The sequence below is a fragment of the Callithrix jacchus genome, chromosome 5, assembly GCF_049354715.1.
Source record: "Callithrix jacchus isolate 240 chromosome 5, calJac240_pri, whole genome shotgun sequence".
In the NCBI taxonomy this organism is placed as follows: Eukaryota; Metazoa; Chordata; class Mammalia; order Primates; family Cebidae; genus Callithrix; species Callithrix jacchus.
Window position 1 is genome coordinate 57,712,203 of NC_133506.1, and position 22,955 is coordinate 57,735,157.

The window sequence follows — 22,955 nt, forward strand, 5'->3', positions numbered from 1 at the left end:
CTGTCTTTACATTCCCAGGGTTGGGGAGGAGCGGGGTGTAAAGATACCTCATTCCAGTGCCTGGTCTGGGCCCTGGGGAAGGACCCCATAGCCGCAGGCCTTGCTGGCTTCCCTCAGGTGAGGGAGCCACTCTGCAAGGCCCTTGAACCTGAGCGCTGTTGGGGAGGTGTGCAGGAGAAAGGCATTTTCTTGGAGGGAGCAGCCACTGCCTGTGAAGACTGACCGTGCACCCTCTTGCCATGTGCTCCTGAAGGTGTTCACCCTGCCCCCGCCAGCCTGGAGGGTAAGGATGCATTTGGATAGAGACACAGTGCCTGCCCACTGCCCTTTTACCTCTGGCCTTTCCAAGGCTGGTAGGTCTCCAGAGTCTGTCTGCCATGCAGTCACTGGGTGTGGAGTCTGGAGGCAGCAGGCAAAGGCGGCCCATCTTGCCGAGGTGGCACTCACTAACCAGCGGTCCCTCAGGCACTCTCCTCCAGGCCCCGGCCCTTTGCGTGGTCTGTTCCCCGGGCCATTGGGTTGGGCACCTGCCTCTGTGTGCTTGGAGTCCGAGGACATAATTCCTGGAATCCCCAGGCTGCAGGTGATGGAGTGTCACGCCTGCCCCCAGTGGGTGTAGGAATAAAGGGTGAATGTCACCACCACAGGTCCTGCGTGCCAAGCAGCCAGCAGGTGGAGCAGCTAGTGGGCGGCATGGGGAGTCCTGTGGGGCCTGGGAAGCGGACAGGGCTGTGGCCTCCCTCTGGCCTGTGTGTGGGGGTAAGGCAATGCCTGGCAGCCTTGTAATTGGTCAGCTTTGGCCTTTGATGGGACACAACCAGCAAGGAGCAGCTGGAATTTTTTTTTTTTTGAGACGGAGTTTCGCGCTTGTTACCCAGGTTGGAGTGCAATGGCGCGATCTCAGCTCATGGCAACCTCTGCCTCCTGGGTTCAGGCAATTCTCCTGCCTCAGCCTCCTGAGTAGCTGGGATTACAGGCACGCGCCACCATGCTCAGCTAATTTTTTGTATATTTTTTAGTAGAGTTGGGGTTTCACCATGTTGGCCAGGATGGTCTCGATCTCTTGACCTTGTGATCCACCCGCCTCAGCCTCCCAAAGTGCTGGGATTACAGGCTTGAGCCACCGCGCTTGGCCGGAGCAGCTGGAATTTATCTGTGGTGTTCAAAAAGGGAGGTGAGGACTGCATTCCAAACAGCAGGAAACTATTGCAAGTCCAGGGTAGTGTCAAAAAGGAAAGATAGTTGTCAGTATGTGGATGAGGTACATATAAGCATCCATGTTTTTAGTACAATAAGTTTGTCTTTCTTCAGCTTGGGAATTGTCAGAAGCAAAATGATTCTGTCGTGCTGTGCTGTGAAACTCCCCCAAGCAGCATGAGGTGGAAAGTGGCCGCCGCACATGCAGACACGGTGTTACACGTGTCTTCGCACGTTCTAGAGTCTTTGAGAATTGCACACACACGTCAGGCACACAGTGGTGGAGCCACGCACAAGGCAGGAGCCAGCTCCTCCCAAGGAGACTACATATGTGTGCCTATGGGGGCCCTTCTGAGACCCACACACCAACCTCACGTATTCCTCGGCGGGGTGAATGTTCCAAGGGATTTCCCTGACTTCAGGTAGTGGAGTGTGTAGTGTGGCTTGCCGACCTCGGGCAGGGACGGAGCGGCCCAGGCTGGGCTCGCTGGGAGGTGCTCATGCATCAGCGACGTCTGCTCTTAGCACAGGAGTGGTAGGTGCTAGCACAGAGGCCATCGCTGGCTTCGCCACCTGCTGATGCTTAACCAGGCTCATTAGCCATGGCTGCCCCTCACACCAAGGAGGACTCCTAGGAATTGATCCTGCATCTGTGTCCATGCCCTGGCTCAGGGTCCATGCGTGTGACTGTGTCCATGCGTGTGACTCAGTGGCAGAAGATGGGGAACAGTTTAAATGTCTGTCCAAGGACACTGAGTACTATGTTTTGTCCATGTCGTGGAATTCTCTGAAGCATAGGAAACGTTCAAGGTGGGATCTTTTTTTTTTTGAGACAGGCTCTTTCGGCCCGGCTAAAGTATAGTGATTCGATCACAGCTCATGCAGCCTCATCCTCCTGGGCTCAAGGGACAGGTGGGGTCTTCATGTGCTGATAGAGGGCAGTCTTCGAGATATTTGGGAGGAAAGGGATTGTGGAGTAGCGAGAATGGAATGTGTCAGCTGTGTGCAGGATGGGGAGGGGAGTGCACAGGTTCCGTGCGAGACGCTTCTAGAAGGAGCAGAGCTGGCCTCTGGGTAGGAGGAGCCACAGATTCCGCCTACAAACTTAAAAAGGTTACAAAAGTCTTTGTAATTAGCCAGGACAACCACGAGGACACTGGTGGCCTTTCTGCCCGGTGTGGGGTGAGCTGGCCACCGGCAGTGAGCCTCAGAGCCCTAGGCCCTTTCTGTCCGGCTTTCAGGGCTCCACACAGGTTGTCACTGGGGAGACTGGGGCTCTGCTCTGAGAGCCCCTCACCCAGGGTTTTTTTTTGCCTGACAGCCCCAGCCCTTCCCCTACTCTCTGTGGCCTCTGGGACCCCAGTCCCCAGTTCTTATCCTCACTCCCTCACCTACCCAGTCAGGACCCCACAGTGGGGCTTTGGCAGCCCCAGGCCCCATCCCTGGTGCCTGGCTGTGCCCTGGGCTCTCCAAGCCTGGCTGTGTCCCCCATCAGTCCCCGCCTGCGGCCACCGGCAGTGAGCCTCAGAGCCCTAGGCCCTCTCTGTCCGGCTTTCAGGGCTCCACACAGGTTGTCACTGGGGAGACTGGGGCTCTGCTCTGAGAGCCCCTCACCCAGGGTTTTTTTTTGCCTGACAGCCCCAGCCCTTCCCCTACTCTCTGTGGCCTCTGGGACCCCAGTCCCCAGTTCTTATCCTCACTCCCTCACCTACCCAGTCAGGACCCCACAGTGGGGCTTTGGCAGCCCCAGGCCCCATCCCTGGTGCCTGGCTGTGCCCTGGGCTCTCCAAGCCTGGCTGTGTCCCCCATCAGTCCCCGCCTGCCAAATCCAGTTTCTCTGGTCACCCGCATGCTTGATCACCATGGTTGCAGCTTCTGTGCCTCTTGGGTTCATCTCCCTGTGGATGCTGGGCTTGGCCCTGGCATCAGCCAGGCTGACAGATACATGTTGGGGCTCCCCTTGGAGCCTGAGACCACAGGGATGACCACACAGGGAGAAGGAGGCCTGGGTGTCCCAGCTGCTTCAGCGGTGAGCCCAGCCAAGCCCAGCAGAAGACCCTCCCAGCCAGCCCTCTAGAATCATGAGAACTAAGAAATCATGACTCAGCCACATGGCTCTGGGAGGTTTGTTGTACACTGGGCAATGAATGTGCCCAGCCACGTTGCGGTCTTGGTCTGGCCAGCCTCTGCAGTGAGCACAGGCTTCGGTTGAGAAAGTCACCCCCACTCTGGGTACAGGACTCCTGTTCCCACAGCGGCCCCCATTCCCCTATTCTCCAGCCTTGTGTGTCTGTGTTTATGAAAATCTCTAAGACAAGTGTTCACTCACAGTATCGTCTACAAAGCGATCTTAAAGAGGCCTGAAGTGAGTCTGGATTGCTGGGCTAGTGATGGGCCTGCCTGAGTCTCCTCTGCTGGATGCGTGCCTCTAACACTGCGCTGAACAAGGAAGCCGCTCACTCAGCCCGGAGCGTTGATTGTCCATATTTACTGCTGTTTTCTGCAGACAGTTTCCCAGCTTCTTGACGTGCACTCTTTGCTTCTCTGAGTTGCAAGACACAGCTCTCTCCACATACCCGGAAGAGGAGACTCAGGCGGGCCCATCACCAGCCCCAGCAAACCAGACTCACTTCAGGCCTCTTTAAGATCACTTTGCAGACCATACTGTGAGTAAATGCTTGTCTTAGAGGTTTTCATAAACAGATAAGTAAGAAACTAGAAATCGACAAGCTCCAGAGCAGGGGCTGCAGCGGCCTGTCAGCGCATTTCCCTCCCGTCAGGGTCTTTTGCTTTGGATTTTATGCTCACCAAAGCCATGGGTGCACATCAGGCATTAGGAAACGCCATTGGCATGTGCGTTAGTCATTCACACTGCTGTGGAGATATACCTGAGACTGGTTAATTTGTAAAGGAAAGAGGCTTCATTGACTCAAGAGTTCTGCAGGGCTGGGGAGGCCCCAGGAAATTTAGAATCATGGCAGAAGGGGAAGCAAGGGACCTTCTTCACATGGCGGCGGGAAGGAGAAGCACAAGCAGGGAAATACCACACGGTTATAAAACCATCAGATCTGGTGAGAACTCACCGCTGTCGTGAGAACTGTATCAGGGAAACTGCTCCCATTATCCATCCAGTTGCTTCCCACTGGGTTCTTCCCACGACACGTAGGGCTTATGGGAACTGCAATTCAAGATGGGATTTGGGTGAGGACACAGCCTGACCATATCAGGGTCCCTGCTGTGCACCTGCGCTCCCCACACTTGGGTCCGTCAGAGTGGCTTTCTCTGGGGTTGGCTCTGCCTCTGCTGTCGATGTGGTGGTGGTGAACACCTTGCTTGCTGCTGAGCTGTGCAGGACCGTGTGACTGCTTTTCCTGCCTGGCTTGTTTTCCCTGGAGTTGTTGTTTTTCTTTTTGATCACTTGTCACTAGTGTATCTCCTCCTTGGCTCAGATATTCTTTCGGGTGTCGGGTCTCAGAGCTGCTTTCCTTGGGCCTCCCTCCATTGGCCGAATTCTTTTGGCTTCTCTTGGGTTGGGTCTCGGATCTTCTTCTGGGATTTGCTCCCTTGGTTTGGGGAGGAGGTGCATGATTGCATGGCCTCCCGACGACAGGTGTTTGGGATGTGCCCCTTTAAGCAGAATTCCCACAGTCCCTTCACCTGACTGCCCACATGTTAACGCCACCACGTTTGCTGTCCTCGCCCCTCTTCTGTCCTGTGGACACGTTATTGTTTCCTGAACAGTTTGAGAATGAGTTGTAGACTTGGTGCTCCTCTACTCCCAGATCCTTGAACGTGATGTTGCTGCCAACGAGGACCTGACGCTCACCATACAAAGGTTGAAATGGGGGTGGTGACGCGGCAGTAGCTGCCGTCCGAGCTGGCTCACTCTGACTTCCTGGTGGTCCCCATAATGGCCTTTGAGGACATCATTAAGGATTATGGAAGGACCCCGGGACCGCGTCTGTCAAGTCTCCCGGTTGAGAACCGTCTGTCCGTCTGCCTTGTCCTTGATGACACTGACGTCTTTGAAGAATGCCGGCGCAACATCACGTGCCCTCAGTTTGGGTACGAGGTACGTTTTCCTAACTTTCGGGTCCAAAAGTGCATCCATTCTCCCTTCACGCCTGCTTGGGGTTTCGGCTGATAGAATTTCTGCACAGAAGTCTCCCTCAGGATCAGACCACAGCCCTTCCAGAAGCCTCTGCAGCGAGTTCATCCCTCCTCCAGAGCCTCCCCAGGCCCGGCCATCGGTCACTCAGAGGTCATCATTGGGCCTGGGTTATCTCGCCGTGGGGTGTTCTTGGTGTTGGGCACAGCTCCTTCAGAAGTCTCGGTGGGGTAGTCACCCCTGCCCTCCTGTGTCCTGTGTGGGAAGCTCCGCGCTGTCGGAATTCACTGTCCTCATGAGTTCGTCACCCCTGCTCTCCTGTGTCCCGTGTGGGAGGCTCCGTGCTGTCAGAATTCACTGTCTTCATGGGGTCATCACCCCTCCTGCTGTCCCGTGTCCCGTGTCCTGTGTGGGAGGCTCCATGCCATCGGAATTCACCATCCTGACAGTGTCGTCACCCCTGCAGTCCTCTATGCCGTCAGAATTCACTCTCCTTCACAGAGTCGTCACCCCTGCCATCCCGTGTCCTGTATGGGAGGCTCCATGCCGTCGGAATTCACCATCCTGACAGTGTCGTCACCCCTGCAGTCCTCTGTGCCATCGGAATTCACCATCCTGATGGTGTCGTCACTTCTGCAGTCCTCTGTGGCGTCGGAATTTATTCTCCTTCACAGAGTCGTCACCCCTACAGTCCTCTGTGCCATCGGAATTCACCATCCTGACAGTGTCATCACCCCTGCAGTCCTCTATGCCGTCGGAATTCACTCTCCTTCACAGGGTCATCACCCCTGCCATCCCGTGTCCTATATGGGAGGCTTTGTGTCGTTGGAACTCACCATCCTGACGGTGTCGTCACCCCTGCAGTCCTCTGTGGCGTCGGAATTCACCTTCCTGACGGTGTCGTCACCCCTGCAGTCCTCTGTGCCATCGGAATTCACCATCCTGACGGTGTCGTCACCCCTGCAGTCCTCTGTGGCGTCGGAATTCACCATCCTGACGGTGTCGTCACCCCTGCAGTCCTCCGTGGCGTCGGAATTCATTCTCCTTCACAGGGTCATCACCCCTGCAGTCCTCTGTGCCGTGGGAATTCACTCTCCTTCACAGGGTCATCACCCCTGCCATCCCTCTTGGGAGGCCCCATGTCGTCGGAATTCACTGTCTTCACGGTGGCCCACGCCTCTCACTTGGTGATCTGTCTTCTCGGTGAATCTGTCCTGCTTTCCGGGACCCTTCCTCAACTTCATTTCTCACCCTTCTGTTGAGTTGTGTTTTGGCTAACACGGTTTTTCCCTGCACAGCTCTTCTCCCTCTGTGGTTTCTAACAGGCATCATCATCTTTTTCAGGGCTCCAGTGACCTGCATCACTGCACTGGCCGACTTCATAAGGATATTACAAATAGGTTTTGTTGGATTTTTTTTTTTTGGAAGTTTCAGGCTGGGTGCAATGGCTCATGCCTGTAACGAGCACTTGAGGAGGCAGAGGTGGGTGGATCACTTGAGCCTAGGAGTTTGAGGCCAGCCTGGGCAACACAGGGAGACCCCCTCTCTACAAACAGAAAAAAGCGTTTAGCCAGGCATGGTGGCATGCGTCTAGTCTCAGCTACTCGGGAGGCTGAGGGAAGAGGATCACTTTAGCCTGACAGGCGGAGGTTGCAGTGAGCCAAGATCGCGCCACCCCGTTCCAGCCTGGGTGACAGAGCAAGACGCTGTCTCAGAAGAAAAGCAAATAGAAAAAAGTTTCCATCTTGCATAATCTTCATCTTTGGATTTTGGCCTCTGTGGCTGGTTTTGGCCTTTGTCTCTCAAATGTCAGGCTCCAGTGACAGGCAGGTGCCATGCAGCTGTGGCTTCTGGGAACTGGAGGCCGGGGTGCTGCCTGGCGTCCTCAGGTAGGCGTGGGGCCTGTGGTTTGCTCTCAGGTGCTCATTCCCTTCCGTGCCTGAGCGTTTTTCCTCTGGGCTGGTCACTTTCCTGGAGATGCCCCTCCTCCAACCCTCATCTCCCAGGGCACCGGAGACCCTGAAAGGTGCTGGAATCTCAACATTCCTGAGCCTTGTGAGGCTTCACAGTGCAGCCTGGCTCAGCCCAGGCACCGGGGGCTGGGAGCCCTGATTTGGTTGTTACTCATCCTTTTCAGCTTCCAAACTCCTGCCGTTGCCTCTGTCCTTAGAAGGCCACACCGGTTCCATCCTCAGCCTCGGGCTTGGGGCATCAGTCTGTTGCCTTTGGTTCTGCCTGTCCTGCCCTTTTTTAAATGGATACGTGTTCAACATACGTGAGAAAGTTCTCTGTATCTAGCTTTTTAAAAACCCACACCGATGCCACGTTTCCTCATGCGTGCATGAACTCCCATGGCACTGCCCTGGCTGGTGCACATGTGCAGGGCTCTGCTTAGTGAAGTCGGGTGGCTTGCGCCCCCCCACTCATTGCAGCCCAGTGCTAGGAGTCATGCTGAAATGCCCGCCGTGTCTATTTTGTGTCTCTGGAGACAATCTCTGCCTGGGAGTAAGGAGTCAAGGAGGGGAAGCCCTTTAAAGGGGAAGGAAGGAAGTTCATAGTTGTCCCCTTCCTTCGGTTCATCTGGAGGCAGAGCCATCTGGAATGCCAACGCTGTCACCTGCCCACAGGTAAGCCTGGCCCCCAGCGCCCCCTGGTGGCTCCCCACCTCAGGAGGGCTTCTGGGCCCACTGGGCTCAGCTGAATGCTGGGCACCTGGTCCCCAGCATGGTGAAAAGGGGAAAGAGTGGAAGGTATAATTTAAAGAAAAAACAGAGCAGGAGAAAGCAACCCTGAAATCATGGACACGGGCCTAGGGGGAAGCTGAGAAGAGGGCAGTTGCTCGGCTGGGGCTGTGCGTCTGGGCTCTGCCCTGGGAGGTGGCCTAGCAGGGCTCTCTCCACCCTGGACTCCCTGCCTGTGTGTGGGTTTGGCTCCCCAGGTCAAATGGCAATTAAAGGGGCCATGTTGTAGGGTGGAAGCACAGTTGGGTGGCCCCAGGGCCCCAGGCAGGCAGATGGGCTCCTCCTCCCCTCACCCTAGGGTTCCCCTGCTCTGGGCCCTGCAGAGCTCCTGCCGGGAGCAGCTTCTTAGGGCTGAGATGACCCGGCATGGTTTAGTGGAGACAAAAGACACCGCTTTTTCCTTGGGTGCAAACCTCTGAGCAAAGGCCTTTTTATGGAAAGCAGCAGGTGTGGTGGGCTCAGTCCTGCACCTCCCTGCAGGCAGAGGCAGCTGGTCACAGGGCGGGTGTCCCTTCTTCTCATCTTCTCAGTCCCCTCCCACACCCCCTCTCTCCTCCTCTGCCTCCTTTTGGGTCTCCATGGGCTGCCCAGAGCTGCCCCCAGGTGGACACCTACGAAGAGAGCTCTCCTGTGCCTGCTCCCCGTGGCCCACCGGCATCCTGTGTGATTTCCACAGGCTGCCACCTGGCCCCAGCCCCCTGTTCCCCTGCTGCCACTCGCCCCCAGCTTCTGCCAGCCGCCAGACTCAGCACATCCTGAGCACACGCAGGTCTGTGGACACAAAGCCTTGGGCTGCTGGATTTGGGGAGTACTTTAGATCCCTCCTGGAGCCACACGAACATGTCCAGGAGGCCCTTTGGGAAGGAAACCTGGGGAATCTCTGGGCCAGCCCTGTGCTGCTCAGGCATGGCCAGGCATGTGGGTCACCAGGTCAGAGAAAGGTTGAGGCCCTGCATCTGATGGGTTCCTGGCAGTGCCGATCTTGAGTGCAGGCTGTGCTTGGAGGAGTCCCCACCTGGCCATCCCTCCACCAGAAGCCTCCATTTTGCCAGTTCTAGGAGCACGTGGCACCTCCACAGAGACCCCTGGCCCAGCTCTGTGAGGCCCACATCTGGCCAATCACCTGATTCACAAGACACTGGTTTAATCTGGGTTTGGGGTCATGATCCTGTCCATGTGCACACACTTTCTATGTAAGACACACCAGGTTTGAGCCATGGAGCCGGCCTTCTCTGCATGGCCTGCGGGCCAGTCCTGCCATTCTACTGGATTTCAGCGAAGCTGGTGGGGACTCCCTGGGGGTGAGGGCTGCAGATTGCCAGCCCCAGGTCATGCCCGGTTCCTCAGCCTCACCTACCTTTCCTGCCTGCACGCTGGCCTGTGTGTGTGTGGTTTCATCCATGCGTGGTGCCGTCCCTGCCCCCCTCCCTCCCCCACCCTGGTTGGCAGCAGCCCCTGCGGGAAATCTCAATGCCCCACCTGGGAGTGCCCTGAACCCCTGCTCCTGTGGTCCTGCTCCTCCCTGTGTGGTGTGATTTGAGGCTACCCCTCCAGCTGGAGGCTCCAGGGCTTCCTGTGGGGTGCCCGCAGGGTGCTGACATTTTTGCCGTTGACTTGGCTGAGCTGGCTACACAGACGCTCCGCTGTCAAGGGCCCTGGCAGCTGGAGGGCTCTTCAAGGTGGGGGCTGCTGGGGGTACGGGGCCTCTGTTTTCATTCCTGGTCTGAGATGGCCCTGCCGCTCACAGGTGACGTCCTTAGCAGAGGGATGTGGTCAGCGTTTGGTCCGTGGTGGCAGAGGTGATGCACGTAATGACAGTTTCATGCGCAGGCGCAGCATCCACACCGGCACCGCCGTCCAAATCTGGAAATTTCAAGTGCTTCAACATTCAGAACTCTTTGATTGCCAATGTGATGGTCAGAGGAAATGCTCACTGGAGCATTTTGGATTTCAGATTTTCGGGTTAGGGATGCCAAACCAGTTAGTTTAATACAGATGTCCCCAAATGGGAAAAATATGAAATCTGACATGTTTTGCGTAAGGGACACTCAGCCTATGTGAAAGGGACACTAGATGTGTAGTGATGGGGCTTCATCCCGAGGGTCAGCCGCGGTGTCCGCTCATGCTCTCTCCACAGATGCTGGACGAGAACCACCACCTGATCCAGTGCATCCTGGAGTACCAGAGCAAGGGCAAGACAGCCGAGTGCACGCAGTGAGTGCTCCCCGGCCACACATGGGAACGTTTGGGGGGATCATGCAGAGTCCAGGCACGGGGTTCAGATATGTCCCGAGAGTCCCCAGCACAGCTGTGAAGCGTTGCTGCCAGAACTGGAGTAGTTCCGAGAGACATGAGAGCAGTGTGTGGAGGCCTGGGCAGCTCTGCGGCCAACAGCCAGGGCACCAGGGGACAGCACCTCCTCTAGATAGTACCTCCTGTGACCCTAGGGCCCAATGCAGAGGAGGGGTGCGTGGCCAGTGTGCCACTTTCCAAGCGGCCATACAAATGGCCGTGAAACTGACCTGGAGGTGGGAAGTGGGTGAAGGGCCTCAGACAGCCCTGGTGTGGGCGGGGTGAGGGACTGAGGCCCCCTGGTGCAAGGTGTGTGAAGGGCCGTCCCTGGCAGGACTCTGCTTCCCTATTGTTTTCCAGGCCTTTCTCAGGGTCCCTGGCTCCGTGGAGTCCGCCCGCTGCCCAGCTCAGCTGGACGAGGGCTTTGTCCCTCTGTCACCTTCAGGCCCCTGCCTCCTCGTGGCCTCCCCCATCTCCATTCTCTGAACAGACTGGTGCCAGCTCCCGCTCAGCTGCCACCTCAGAGTATTTCCAGTTTTCTCATGGGATGGGAGCCTGCTCAGGGTTTGGGGTAGAGGCTGCCCTGCCATCCCCACCTGGACCCCAGTACCCTGCCGCCTGCCAGTTTTTAGCTGGGCAGGCAGGCCTGTCCCTGGGTGTCATCTGGGGTCCATGTCCTGATGGTGTTTGGCTGAATGTCAGGCTGTCTCGGTCACACTTTACTTCTGCCATGGATCCGCCTGGGGACTCCGTGGTCCCGTTCGACCTCACGAGTGCCCCTCACCCGCAGGTACCAGCAGATCCTGCACCGGAACCTGGTATACCTGGCCACAATCGCAGACTCTAACCAGAACATGCAGTCCCTGCTTCCCGCCGTGAGTACCCCCACGGGGTGGGCCCCCGACCCAGCAAGGATCCGACATGCCTCCAATCAGAGTTCTGGGGGTGTCACCTCAGGTAGCAGAGGTGACTCGCAGGGAAATTCAGCAATACCACCAAAACCACCAGAAGTGGGAGGTGTGGGCGGCGGTGACCAGCCCTTTGTGACACACTGGGGTTAATGACAGCATCTGAGGTGGCAGGTCAGAACAGTGGCTCAGCCATTTTATGTATCGAATGGGGGGAAGTCCCAGAACTCTAGGAGTGGCAGCAGCAGCTCTTGGGTGTGGGATGTGGAGAGGTGAGATGGGGCCCCCCACATCTCCCTGGAACCTCTCTGGGTGCTTTGAGCAGTTGTGAGCTGTGCACATGCGCTGTTGTGGGTGAAAATGGAACTTAAAAGAAAATATGCTCCGCATAGTAAATTCTCCAGATGTTCAGATAGTTTATTTTGATTTTGTTAAATGCATTTTTCCAAAATTAAATTGTCACCGTGAAGGCGAGGTCTTGCCGCTGCAGCCTCTGTCCTGCTGAGCAGAGGAAGGACCAGCCTGTGGGGGCAGCGAGGTTGCGGGACAAACGTGTCATGGGGAATGACGTTATCTCCTAGTGAGCCCTAGTCCCGGAAACGATGACATACATGCCAGGATGTGTTTTGCAAGTAAAAACGTTAAACCCACCTTGATGGACCTGTCCGATTGGAGTTCTTTGCCCTTTAGGTCCCCATAGGTCCTACTGGAAATTTCCTTTTCTTGGCCAGGTGTAGACAGCATGTGTGTGTTTGACCTTGATCGGGGTTGGGGGGGGTGCTGAGGGTCACTTCACACACACTCCCTTCCATGTGGTATGATCCAAGGTGGGCATAGAGGGGTGGGGAGCGAGGGAGGAGGGGGGCACACGCACTAGGAACACAGGAAACAGCAGAGAGAGCCCGCCTGTGCTAAGGCCCTCAGCATGGAGGGGCTGCGGACAAGGAATACAGAGGCACTGGCCAGCTGCACCCGAGAGGGATGGGGTGGGTGCAGCCTGGTGGGCCAGGGAAGGGGTCCCTGCTGTCCCAGGAGAAGGAGGTGTAGCATTTCACACCCAGGCATGTGTGTGGATGAACTCGATACTCACTAGAGTTCTGAACGCTCACCCAGACGCTCGTTAGGCCATCTCCCTCTGGGCCTGATGCTCTGTGGTCACCCTGGTTGTGACGGTTATGGACATCCACCGGGTGGCTGTGACATGTGGCAGCAAAGCTCGGGCGCCCTCTCACCCCTGGCCTGGCCAGTAGAGGTCGCTCTCTGTGAATTAACCGTTTTTTCCTTAAAACTTCCTGTTGCCCACAGCCGCCCACGCAGAACATGAGCCTGGGCCCCGGAGCCCTGAGTCAGAGCGGCTCCAGCCAGGGCCTGCACTCCCAGGGCAGCCTAAGCGACGCCATCAGTACGGGCCTGCCACCCTCCTCTCTCCTGCAGGGCCAGATCGGCAACGGTGAGTGTGGCTGGGGGAGGAGGCCATTCCTGGCCACAAGGTCACTGAGGCAGCCCTGGGCTGCTGGTTGCCATGGTGGACACCCCACACCTTGCAGTGCTGGGCATGGATACCCGCTTCTCTTGGGGCAGCCAGAGGTCTGCTGCCGGCACCCAGGCTCGGGGCTGGTGCGGTTGCTGCGCTGCTGGACGAGTCCTTACTCCAGATCTCCCACTTTCTCACACCATCATATTCCATCCGCTTCATGCAAGATGTGGGCTCTGGGTAGGTGGTTGGATAAGGATGGAATGCTTCTGTCATTGGATTGAAAAGTATGAGTAGCATTTGGAGACTGTTAATCATATAACAGGCCAGGCATGGTGGCTCAGATCTCTGATCCCGACCCATTGTGAGGCCTAATAAGCCAGCAGATCACTTGAGGCCAGTTTGAGACCAGCCTGGGCAATATGGCAAAACTTCATCTCTACGAAAAATAAAAATATTAGCCGGCTGTGATGGCGCACACTTGTAGTCCAAACTGTTAAATACTTAGGAGGCCAAGGTGAGAGGCTCGCTTGAGCTTGGGAGCTGAGGCCAAAGTGAGCCATGTTCATGTCACTGCCCTGCAGCCTGGGTGACAGAGCCAGACCCTGTCTCAAAAAATAGTAACACAGTAACAACAAGTGTACCATTCTTTTTATACTTTGCTAGCCTGTATGCTGCCTCCTGGTTCAAGCGATTCTCCTGCCTCAGCCTCCTGAGTAGCTGGGACTATATTGCATGCGCCACCACACCAGGCTAATTTTTTCTTTTTTTTTTTTTTTTTTTTTTTGAGACAGAGTCTTGCTCTGTCACAGCGCCAGGCTGGAGTGCAGTGGCATGATCTCAGCTCACTGCAACCTCCGCCTCCCGGGTTCAAGCAATTCTTGTGGCTCAGCCTCCCGAGTAGCTGGAACTACAGGTGTGCGCCACCATGCCCAGCTAATATTTTGTATTTTTTAGTAGAGACAGAGTTTCACCTTGTTGGCCTGAATGGTCTCTATCCGGCTAATTTTTCTGTAGCAATGGGGTTTCACCACATTGGTCAGGCTGGTTTTGAACTCCTGACCTCAGGTGATCCGCCCACCTTGGCCTCCCAAAGTGCTGGGATTACAGGCATGAGCCACTGTGCCTAGTCACTTATTTATTTATTAGTCACTTAATGGTTAATAATAATGCTATTGATAGCATCTCTCCCCAAAATCACTTGAAGGGAAATTGGGGTGTCTTCACCTTTAGAAATGGTGACCTGGCTGCCCAGCACCTGACCCTGCTCCCTACTCTCCTGGCAGGACCGAGCCATGTGTCCATGCAGCAGACAGCGCCGAACACGCTGCCCACCACCTCCATGAGTGTCTCAGGGTCCGGCTATAGCCACGCAGGGCCCGCGTCGCAGGGTGTCCCCATGCAGGGACAAGGCACCATCAGCAACTACGTATCTCGGACCAACATCAGCATGCAGTCCAATCCAGGTACCTCCTCTGCCTCTGCCACCCCGCGAGGCCTGGGCCTGCCTCCAAGACCCTTGACGCACATGCACGGTGGACATGTGGTCCCCAGGGAGCTGCCTTCCTGCTGGGTGCTGTTGGGGAGGGGCCCATGAGTCTGTGCCGACCCTCTCCCAGAGAGCTTCTGGAGGGGTGGACGCCAGTGGGTGCACAGCCTACTCCTCCTGTCCCCCAGCCTCGTGAGGGGCGGGGGTGTTTCCCCTGGAGTCTCAGGGAGTGGGGGCCACAGGCCCTGGGTCTGGACAGACAGCACTGGGCGCTCAGAGGTGGGTAGAATCGTTCCCCGGTGTGGGAACAGCCTGGCCGGAGACACCTCAGTGGAGAAGACGAGGGGCCACACGTGCTGGGCCAGAGGCCTCAGCCTTTCTGCAGGGCCATGGGAGCCCAAGAGCAGTGCCATCTGCCGTGGTGGCCACGTGCAGTGTTGGGCACTTGAGAAGCAGCAGGTCCCCGCCGCATTTCGTGAGCATCAGCCCCGGTTGAGTGTCATGAGTGTTTGAGGTACTTGGACTTCAGAGGCTTAGTGCCAGCAAAGGGTGCAGAGGATCTCCTTAGGATTTCCTCAGAATCACTGAATGTTAAACGTTTAGTTTGGACATACTCAAATAAAGTGCGTGATTGAAATGGATTTTCCATTTGTTATTACTTTTCTCATATGGTTACAAGAAACTTTAAAAAGTGTGGCTCATGTCACTTATGTTAGATGGGGCTTCATGGGGCTCCTGAGCAGGGGACATGTATGACCGGCCGTAGGCAGGGAACACTGCACCACCAGTGTGAAGGGCGTCAAGGTTGCAGAGGTGCTAAGGCGGGGACAGTGTGACCCTTGAGACCAGCTCGAGGGACCAGGGAGAACAGGACTTGAGCCGCAGTGGAATTTGGGTTGTCACGGGAGCCGTATGTCCGAGGAAAGGGTAGAGGTGGTTGCTGGCTGTGGAAGGCCCTGGAGCTTCCTGCCCAGGGGCTCTCCCTGTTGTCTCTGCACGTCAGCACTTGTTTAACTAGTGGGTGCCAGCAGCGGGGGTCTGAGCATGCAGGGCGTCAGTGCAGGCCGCGTAGCAGGTATACATTGCAGTGGAGGGCAGTGTTTTCGTGGGGAGCACAGGAAAATAGCAAAGGGCCCGCCTGGGCACAGGAGGTAGTTGGGTACAGGAGGGAGGGAGGGAGGCTCTTCCCGGGGTGATGGGGGCCTCTGTCCTCTTCCCGGGGTGACGGGGGCCTCTGTCCTCTTCCCGGGGTGACGGGGGCCTCTGTCCTCTTCCCAGGGTGACGGGGGCCTCTGTCCTGTCCTCTTCCCAGGGTGATGGGGGCCTCTGTCCTGTCCTCTTCCTGGGGTGACAAGGGCCTCTGTCCTGTCCTCTTCCTGGGGTGACGGGGGCCTCTGTCCTGTCCTCTTCCTGGGGTGATGGGGGCCTCTGTCCTGTCCTTTTCCTGGGGTTATGGGGGCCTCTGTCCTCTTCCCAGGGTAACGGGGGCCTCTGTCCTGTCATCTTCCTGGGGTGACAGGGGCCTCTGTCCTCTCCCGAGGTGACATGAGGCCTCTCTCCTGTCACAGTCTCCATGATGCAGCAGCAGGCGGCCACATCACACTACAGCTCCACGCAGGGTGGCAGCCAGCACTACCAGGGCCAGTCATCCATCGCCATGATGGGCCAGGGCAGCCAGGGGAGCAGCATGATGGGGCAGCGGCCCATGGCGCCCTACCGGTCTTCCCAGCAAGGTAACACCCAGCCAGGCCGGGTCTCAGGTGCAGCTGACCGCCACGGGTCATGAAGTGCCAGTCTGTGGGTGCTGCTCTGCGGGGCGCATGGGGGAGTGAGGCTTGGCGCCTTGGTGTGTGTTGAGTGTGGGCGCTGGCTGTGTGGGGGTGGAGTGGGGCCTGCTGAGGGGTCTGCTGTCCCCAAGAAGTCAGTGTTGGGGGAGGGTGGCACAGCCAGGCCGGGCTCATCCCTATAGTCCCAGCACTTTGGGAGACCAGCCTGACCAACATGGTGAAACTCCATCTCTACTAAAAATACAAAAAATAAGTTGTTTACAGCAACACCGTGGGTGTTCTCCTGGGGGTGGGCAAGGCCACTCAGCGGGGCCTTGGCTTCCCTACCGAGTGAGGAGGTCCTCGGCAGGAGGAGGCTGCGGCCCGCACTGGTGCTGACTGTGGTTCCCCCGCAGGCTCTTCCCAGCAGTACCTGGGCCAGGAGGAGTATTACGGCGAGCAGTACAGTCACAGCCAGAGTGCCGCAGAGCCCATGGGCCAGCAGTACTACCCCGACGGTGAGCACCCGCAGCGCCTAGCCCCACAGGAAGGCAGAGCAGCACCAGGGATGTGGGGGCCACTACTGCATGTGTCCTCGGTCATTCCAGCTCAGGCCTGGGCTACAGGCAGAATGGCCAGATGCCCTGTGGGAGCGCCGTTGGGGATAGGACGAGCCAGGCTGGCAGCGGTACCAGCCTCCACAGACAGAAGCTGCGGCACACACCGCCCCATTTGCCTCCATGAGGCCTCACCTCCTTCCTGAAAGGCTGTGGGAGTTGGGAGTTGGAGGTGAAGTGCAGCCCCCCATAGAAGGTGGACATGTTAAGGGAGGTGCCTCCCAGTTCACAGTGAATGCCCTGAAGGTGGCAATTCCACCCCCAGCACCTGCCCCTGTCCCCTCTCATCTCTGTAGAGTATTTTCCCGTTGTCACCTTTCAGTCTTCTTTCCGTAGTCCCAGGGCTGTGGAGGGGATACTGAAGGTGGTCCTGGCTGAGCACAGTGGCTCATACCTGTCATCTCGGCACTTCGGGAGGGCGAGGCAGGAGGATTGCTTCAGCCCAGGAAACTGAAGCCATACTGAGCCATGATGATGCCACTGCACTCCAGCCTCAGTGACAGCAAGTTCCTGTCTCTTAAAAAAGTAAAAACAATGAAAGAGGTGGTCTTGGAGGCTGGGTTCATCCCCAGGAGGCATCCAGGCAGGCAGCTGGCCTCAGCCAGCCAGATGCAGGTGCACAGCCAGGTGGGGAAGGCGGATGGGCAGGTGGCAGCAGGGCAAGCCCCCCTTGCCATGTGATGGTCACATGCAGGGAAGGCCTCGCTGAGGGGTGGACACCTGCCCACATCTTCCCAAGAGCCAGTGGCAGGGAGGAGAAGTCAGTCGGGTCACTAGTGTGGCCATGGGTGGCCACTGGGAGCACTGATCCTCTGCACAAATCCTCAGGTAGCTTCACAGTCGCCCCAAGAAGGAGGCCTTGCTGTCTGGAGGCCTTTCAGCAAGGAGGCCGAGGCGCAGGAGGTTGGGGCGTGGTCAATCTATGGGGACATGGGTCCTGCTGGCTCTAGTTATCCCCCTGGCCTGACTGCATCTTCCCAGCCTGGGTCTCAGTTGCCTCCTCCGGGATCTGCAGCCTCCACTGACTGTTGCTGTCTCCGTTTCACACAGGCCATGGTGATTACGCCTACCAGCAGTCATCATACACAGAGCAGAGCTACGACCGGTCGTTTGAGGAGTCCACGCAGCACTACTATGAGGGGGGTAAGGAGCACGGCCGCGTGCTGGGCCCAGGTGTAAGTGCCACGTGCAGCAGAGTTAAGACCTGCACCCTTAGGAGCGCGTGTGCCTGTCTTCAGCGTGTCTCCCTGAAATCACAGCACAGCACTGTGTGGGGAGACAGTGCCTTCCTCTGGGAGCTGGAAATTCAGGCTGTGTCAGGAGCCCCGCTTGCCTTACGTGTGGGTTCGTGAGAAAGGGGAAAGGGGTCAGCCAGCCATGCTGGGGCTGGGGACACAGACTTACTGGGTCTGGCCAGACAGCAATGGGCCTGCAAGCCACACTTGGGGCTTCCTCCTCAGAGGCCAGCAGTGGCTGCGCTGAGTGTAGCCTTGCAGTTCTTCAAATGCCTGCAGGCCAGGAAACGCACATCTGTAGCTAGGGGCTGTGCATCGGGTAGACTTGCCCCTTTCTGTGCTGTCTGTGCTCCTGCCCTGGCTACTCTGAAACCCCAGTAGAACATCCCAGAATGCGGAGTTGGGAAGAGGTACGTACATAGCCACTTCCAGCCCGCCCCAGGATAAAGGTAGCCCCCAGAGAAGAGTTGATGATCACCTTGCAGGATTGCACAACCTTGTCCGGGAGGTAAGGCAGGCTTGCAGTCCCTGGGGAAAGGGCTTCATGTCTACTCATACTGACCGGCAGGCAGTGGAGGCCAAGGTCTTCTCACCACTGGGCCCCGATTTACCAAGAGGTAACAGTGTCCAGAGTAGGTGAGGCTTCAACAAAACAGGCAGGCTCTAAACAGCTGCAGATTTCCTTCTTTGGATTACGTTTTTTTTTTTTTTTTTTTTTGAGACGGAGTCTTGCTCTATTTCCCAGGCTGGAGTGCAATGGCACAGTCTCAGCTCACTGCAACCTCTGCCTTCTGGGTTCAAACAATTCTCCTGCCTCAGCCTCCTGAGTACCTGGGACTATAGGCACCTGCCACCACACCTGGCTAATTTTTGTATTTTTAGTAGAGACAGGGTTTTACCATGTTGGCCAAGCTGGTCTCGAACTCCTGACCTCATAATCCGCCTGCCTCATCCTCCCAAAGTGCTGGGATTACAGGCATCCCGGGTTACTTCTTAAAGAATTGAATGTGTAAAAGTTTTGCTTCAGAGCTTACATGTCTCGGTCTGCTGGTGAAGAAACCATGCCAAGTGTAGGCCTGTATAGGAACGTCACGGTATGTGCCACAAATGCCTGCGACGTTTAAACATCAGTTCTACTTTCAAACACATGGGGGAACAAAAAGTGCATGAATAAATAAGAAAGAGGCTGGGCGCAGTGGGTCACGCCTGTAATCCCAGGACTTTGGGAGTCCAAGACAAGCATATCACTTGAGGCCAGGAATTTGAGACCAGCCTGACCAAATGGTGAAACCCCATCTCTACCAAAAAATACAAAAATTAGCTGGCCGTGGTGCACGCCTGTAGTCCCAGTTAGGAGGCTGAGACAGGAGAATCACTTGAGTCAGTGAGGCAGAGGTTGCAGTGAGCTGAGATCATGCCACTGCATTTCAGCCTTGTGATAGAGTAGGACCCTGTCTCAGAAAAAAAAAAAAAAAAAAAAGCCAGGTGCAGTGGCTCACACCTGTAATCCCAGCACTTTCAGAAGCCGAGGCAGGCAGATCACCTGAGGTCAGGAGTTCAAAGCCACCCTGGCCGACACAGTGAAACTCCATCTCTGCTAAAAGTACAAAAATTAACTGCACGTGGTGGCGTGTGCCTGTAGTCTCCAGCTACTTGGGAGGCTGAGGCACAAGAATCGCTTGAACCCGGGAGGCGGAGGTTGCAGTGAGGTGTAGGTTGCAGTGAGCCGAGACCATGCCATTATACTCCAGCCTGGGCAACAAGAGTGAAACTCTTGTCTCAAAAAATAATAAAATAAAAAGAAAGAAAGAAATGGCCAGGCATGGAGGCTTATGCCTGTAATCCCAGCACATTGGAAGGCCAAGGCAGGAAGATTGCTTGAACTCAGGAGTTTGAGGCCAGCATGAGCAACATGGCAAAACCCTGTCTCTACAAAAAAAACCCAAAAGTTAGCCAGGTGTGGTGGCAGGCACCTGTAATCCTAGCTACTCAGGAGGCTGAGGTGGGAGAATTGCTTAAGCCCAGAGGCAGAGGTTACAGCGAGTTGAGATTGCGCCACTGTACTCCAGCCTGGGTGACAGAGGTAGACCCTGTCTCAAAAAAAAGCAGCCACCCTGTGGCCAGTGCCCAGAGGCTGTCTTTTGGCATATTGGCTGCAGTGGTGCCTTGATCAGCCTGGGAGCCTGCAGGGTCTCTGCCATCTTGGGCCTGCCAGCTGGAGCAGTTTCAGCTTTTTCCGTGGTGAGGTGTCCACGTGCATCTGCACAAGGCTGCCATACTTTATTCCAAAAGCAAACAGGATGTGCTACTTAGCCTTTCAGTGTTTGACATAGCTACCTTCTTTTCAAAGAGGACCTTGCTCTGTTACATAGGCTGGAGTGTGGTGGTGTGATCGTGGTGCACTGCAGCCTTGAAATCCCAGGCTCAGTGATCCTCCTGCCTCAGCCTCTAGAGTTGCTGGGACTACAGGCATGCACACCATGCCTAGCTTTTTTTTTTTTTTTTTTTTTTTGAGACAGAGTCTCACTCTGTTGCCCAGCCTGGAGTGCAGTGGTGCAATCTCGTCTCACTACAATCTCTGCCTCCTGGGTTCGAGAAATTCTCCTGCCTCAGCCTCCTGAGTAGCTGGGACTACAGGTGTGTTCTACCACCCCTGGCTAATTTTTTTATTTTTTAGTAGAGATGGGGTTTCACCATATTGGCCAGGCTGGTCTTGAACCCTTGACCTCATGATTTGCCTGCCTCAGCCTCCCAAAGTGCTGGGATTACAGGCGTAAGCCGCCGCGCCTGTCGGGCTATTTTTTTTATTTTTTAATTTTTGTATAGATAAGGTCTCGCCGTGTTGCCCAGGCTGGTCTTGAACTCCTGCGCTCAAGTGCCACTTCAGCCTCCCACAGGGCAGGGGCTCCAGGTGCCACCATGGTGCCCTACTGATATGTCCTTCTGTAGTTTGTTGTGGGTTACATACTCTTGCCTTCCGTCACTGATAAGAAATTTATTAAAAAGCTTAGTAATCTCTTAAGACCAGTAAGACAGTGGCATGGTTTCCTCCTTGATTTAGAAGACTTTTATTCCATCTGCTTGTTAATTAGACTCTGACATGAGGAGTACACATACATAGGTGACACTTTACCCTACAGCAGGTGGTACTATGCAGTCTTGCAGGGTGAGAGGCCTGGGGCTGCTTTGTTCTGAAGAGACTGGGGGACGCATCATAGCCACCTTCAAGCACAGTTGTGGCCCATGGTACAGTGGAGAGGCTGGGGGACGTTAGGAGGAATAGGTCAAAGGCACCATAAAGAACTTTCCAGGCCGGGCGCGGTGGCTCCCACCTGTGATCCCGGCATCAGGCCAGGCACGATGGCTCCCACCTCTGATCCCAGAATCACGCTGGGCGCGGTGGCTCCCACCTGTGATCCCAGCATTGTGAGGGCCAGGGCAGAGGATTGTGTGAGCCTGGGAAGTTGAGACCAGCCTAGACAACATAGTGAGACCCCATCTCTACTAAAAATCAGAAAAATTAGCCAGATATGGTGGCAAGCGCCAGTTGTCCCAGCTACTTGGGAGGCTGAGGCGGGAGCATAGCTTGAGCCCAGGGGCTCAAGGCTGCAGTTAACTGTGGTTGCACCACTGTGCTCCAGCCTTGATAATAGAGGGAGACCCTGTCTTAAAAAAAAGAGGGAGAGAATGTGCCAACTTTGAGTCATCCCTCGTCAGACAGGCTGGGGCTGGAATTGTTCCTGGTGACAGCATCTATTAGGAGCCTGCAGAATCCAGTAAAACAGGAGGGTGCTCATGCACAGGGCACCAGTAATAGGAGGGGACCAGAGTGGGGCCGACCAAGCTGGGAGGGGACACCAGGGGCCATGGGGCCACGCATGCTGGGCAGGAGCATTGGGATGTGCGTGGTGGGGGAGAGGCCCAGGTGGAGTACAAGCCCTGCACTTGCATGGAAGTGAGGTTTGCAGTGGCTCAGAGACTGCACAGAGCCTGGCCCCTCGTGACCTGGCTGCTGGGCACCATGGCCCTTAGGAGAGACCGCCCCATGAGCTGCAAGAGCCGGGTGTGGAGCTGGATGGGATGCGCCCTCTCTGTGAAAATGCAAGGAAGATGAGACTGTACACTTGCGCACACGCACGCTCACGCTATCGACCAACTGGACAAACACCAAAACAACTAACAGAAACGCTTACAGTGGAAGACGGGGTTAGGCTAGAGCAGGGGTGGACATGGCCTCCTTTCCAGGACCTCTTGAAGGTGTGGGTCTGTCTGCATTTACCTTTGAATCATGTGGATGTGCTGGCAGCTTCAGGAGCGAACCATTACTGGGGCCGAGAACAGTGGCTCATCCCTATAATCCCAGCACTTTGGGAGGCTGAGGCAGGTGGATCACTTGAGGTCAGGAGTTTGAGACCAGCCTGGCCAACATGGTGAAACTCCATCTCTACTCAGAAATAGAAAAATTAGCCAGGCGTGGTGGCATGGGTCTGTAATCCCAGCTTCTTGCAAGGCTAAGGTAAGAGAATCAGTTGAACCTGGGAGGCAGAGGTTGCAGTGAGCTGAGATCACCCAAGTGCACTGCAGCCTGGGGCGACAGAGGCGAGATTCCATCTGGAAAAAAAGGAACATCATTGGCTGTCACAGAAACTGAAAGGACCCTACCTTATGGCTGTCCATACCTCCTGGAGTCCCAAGAGCACCCGGCGTGTGTGTGTTTCACAGGCTGTCGCCAGGTGGTGACCAGCGTGTCCTGGAGTGGACGACGGGGTGGGGAGGCCGGGGCTACCTTGGCTGCATCCTTGTGTGGATCACTGTATTTATGTGACGGCTCTGAGCTGCCCATTCACTTATTCCTTGTGGCCAATTGTGACCGCATCGTGCTCCTTCTGAGCAAGCAGAGGAGGCAACGTAACCAGGCACGTTCTGGCCTGTTGTTACACAGATGCACCAGGCTGCCCAGCACCTTCTCACAGACGCCCCGCAGAATGCCAGAGGTATTTAGAGAAAGAAAAGGAAGAACCATGGAGTATTTGCTGGTTGCAGAGGAAAGGCCCCATATCTACCCACCCCATTGCTTTCCTGTCAAGAGCACAGCCTGGGCTCCCCCGGCTCTGCTGGTTTCATGAAA

The 22,955-nt window shown here is 56.1% G+C and overlaps 1 protein-coding gene across 6 annotated transcripts in view; it reads left to right on the forward strand.

The window, feature by feature from the left end:
• SS18L1 (SS18L1 subunit of BAF chromatin remodeling complex) overlaps positions 1 to 22,955 on the forward strand; it is a 36,555-nt gene that overhangs the window by 4,083 nt on the left and 9,517 nt on the right. For 3 of the 6 annotated variants that reach the window (XM_035299100.2, XM_035299099.3, XM_035299103.3), the window contains exons 2-8: positions 10,184 to 10,260; positions 11,129 to 11,213; positions 12,552 to 12,696; positions 14,007 to 14,186; positions 15,778 to 15,942; positions 16,392 to 16,493; positions 17,643 to 17,735. In XM_035299100.2, coding sequence (XP_035154991.1) covers positions 10,184 to 10,260; positions 11,129 to 11,213; positions 12,552 to 12,696; positions 14,007 to 14,186; positions 15,778 to 15,942; positions 16,392 to 16,493; positions 17,643 to 17,735 — 847 coding nt within the window. Of the gene's footprint in view, positions 1 to 3,839; positions 3,864 to 4,979; positions 7,933 to 8,722; positions 8,816 to 10,183; positions 10,261 to 11,128; positions 11,214 to 12,551; positions 12,697 to 14,006; positions 14,187 to 15,777; positions 15,943 to 16,391; positions 16,494 to 17,642; positions 17,736 to 22,955 lie in introns of those variants that run through there. The other 3 variants (XM_054255518.2, XM_035299101.2, XM_078372060.1) reach the window with 3 other exon arrangements.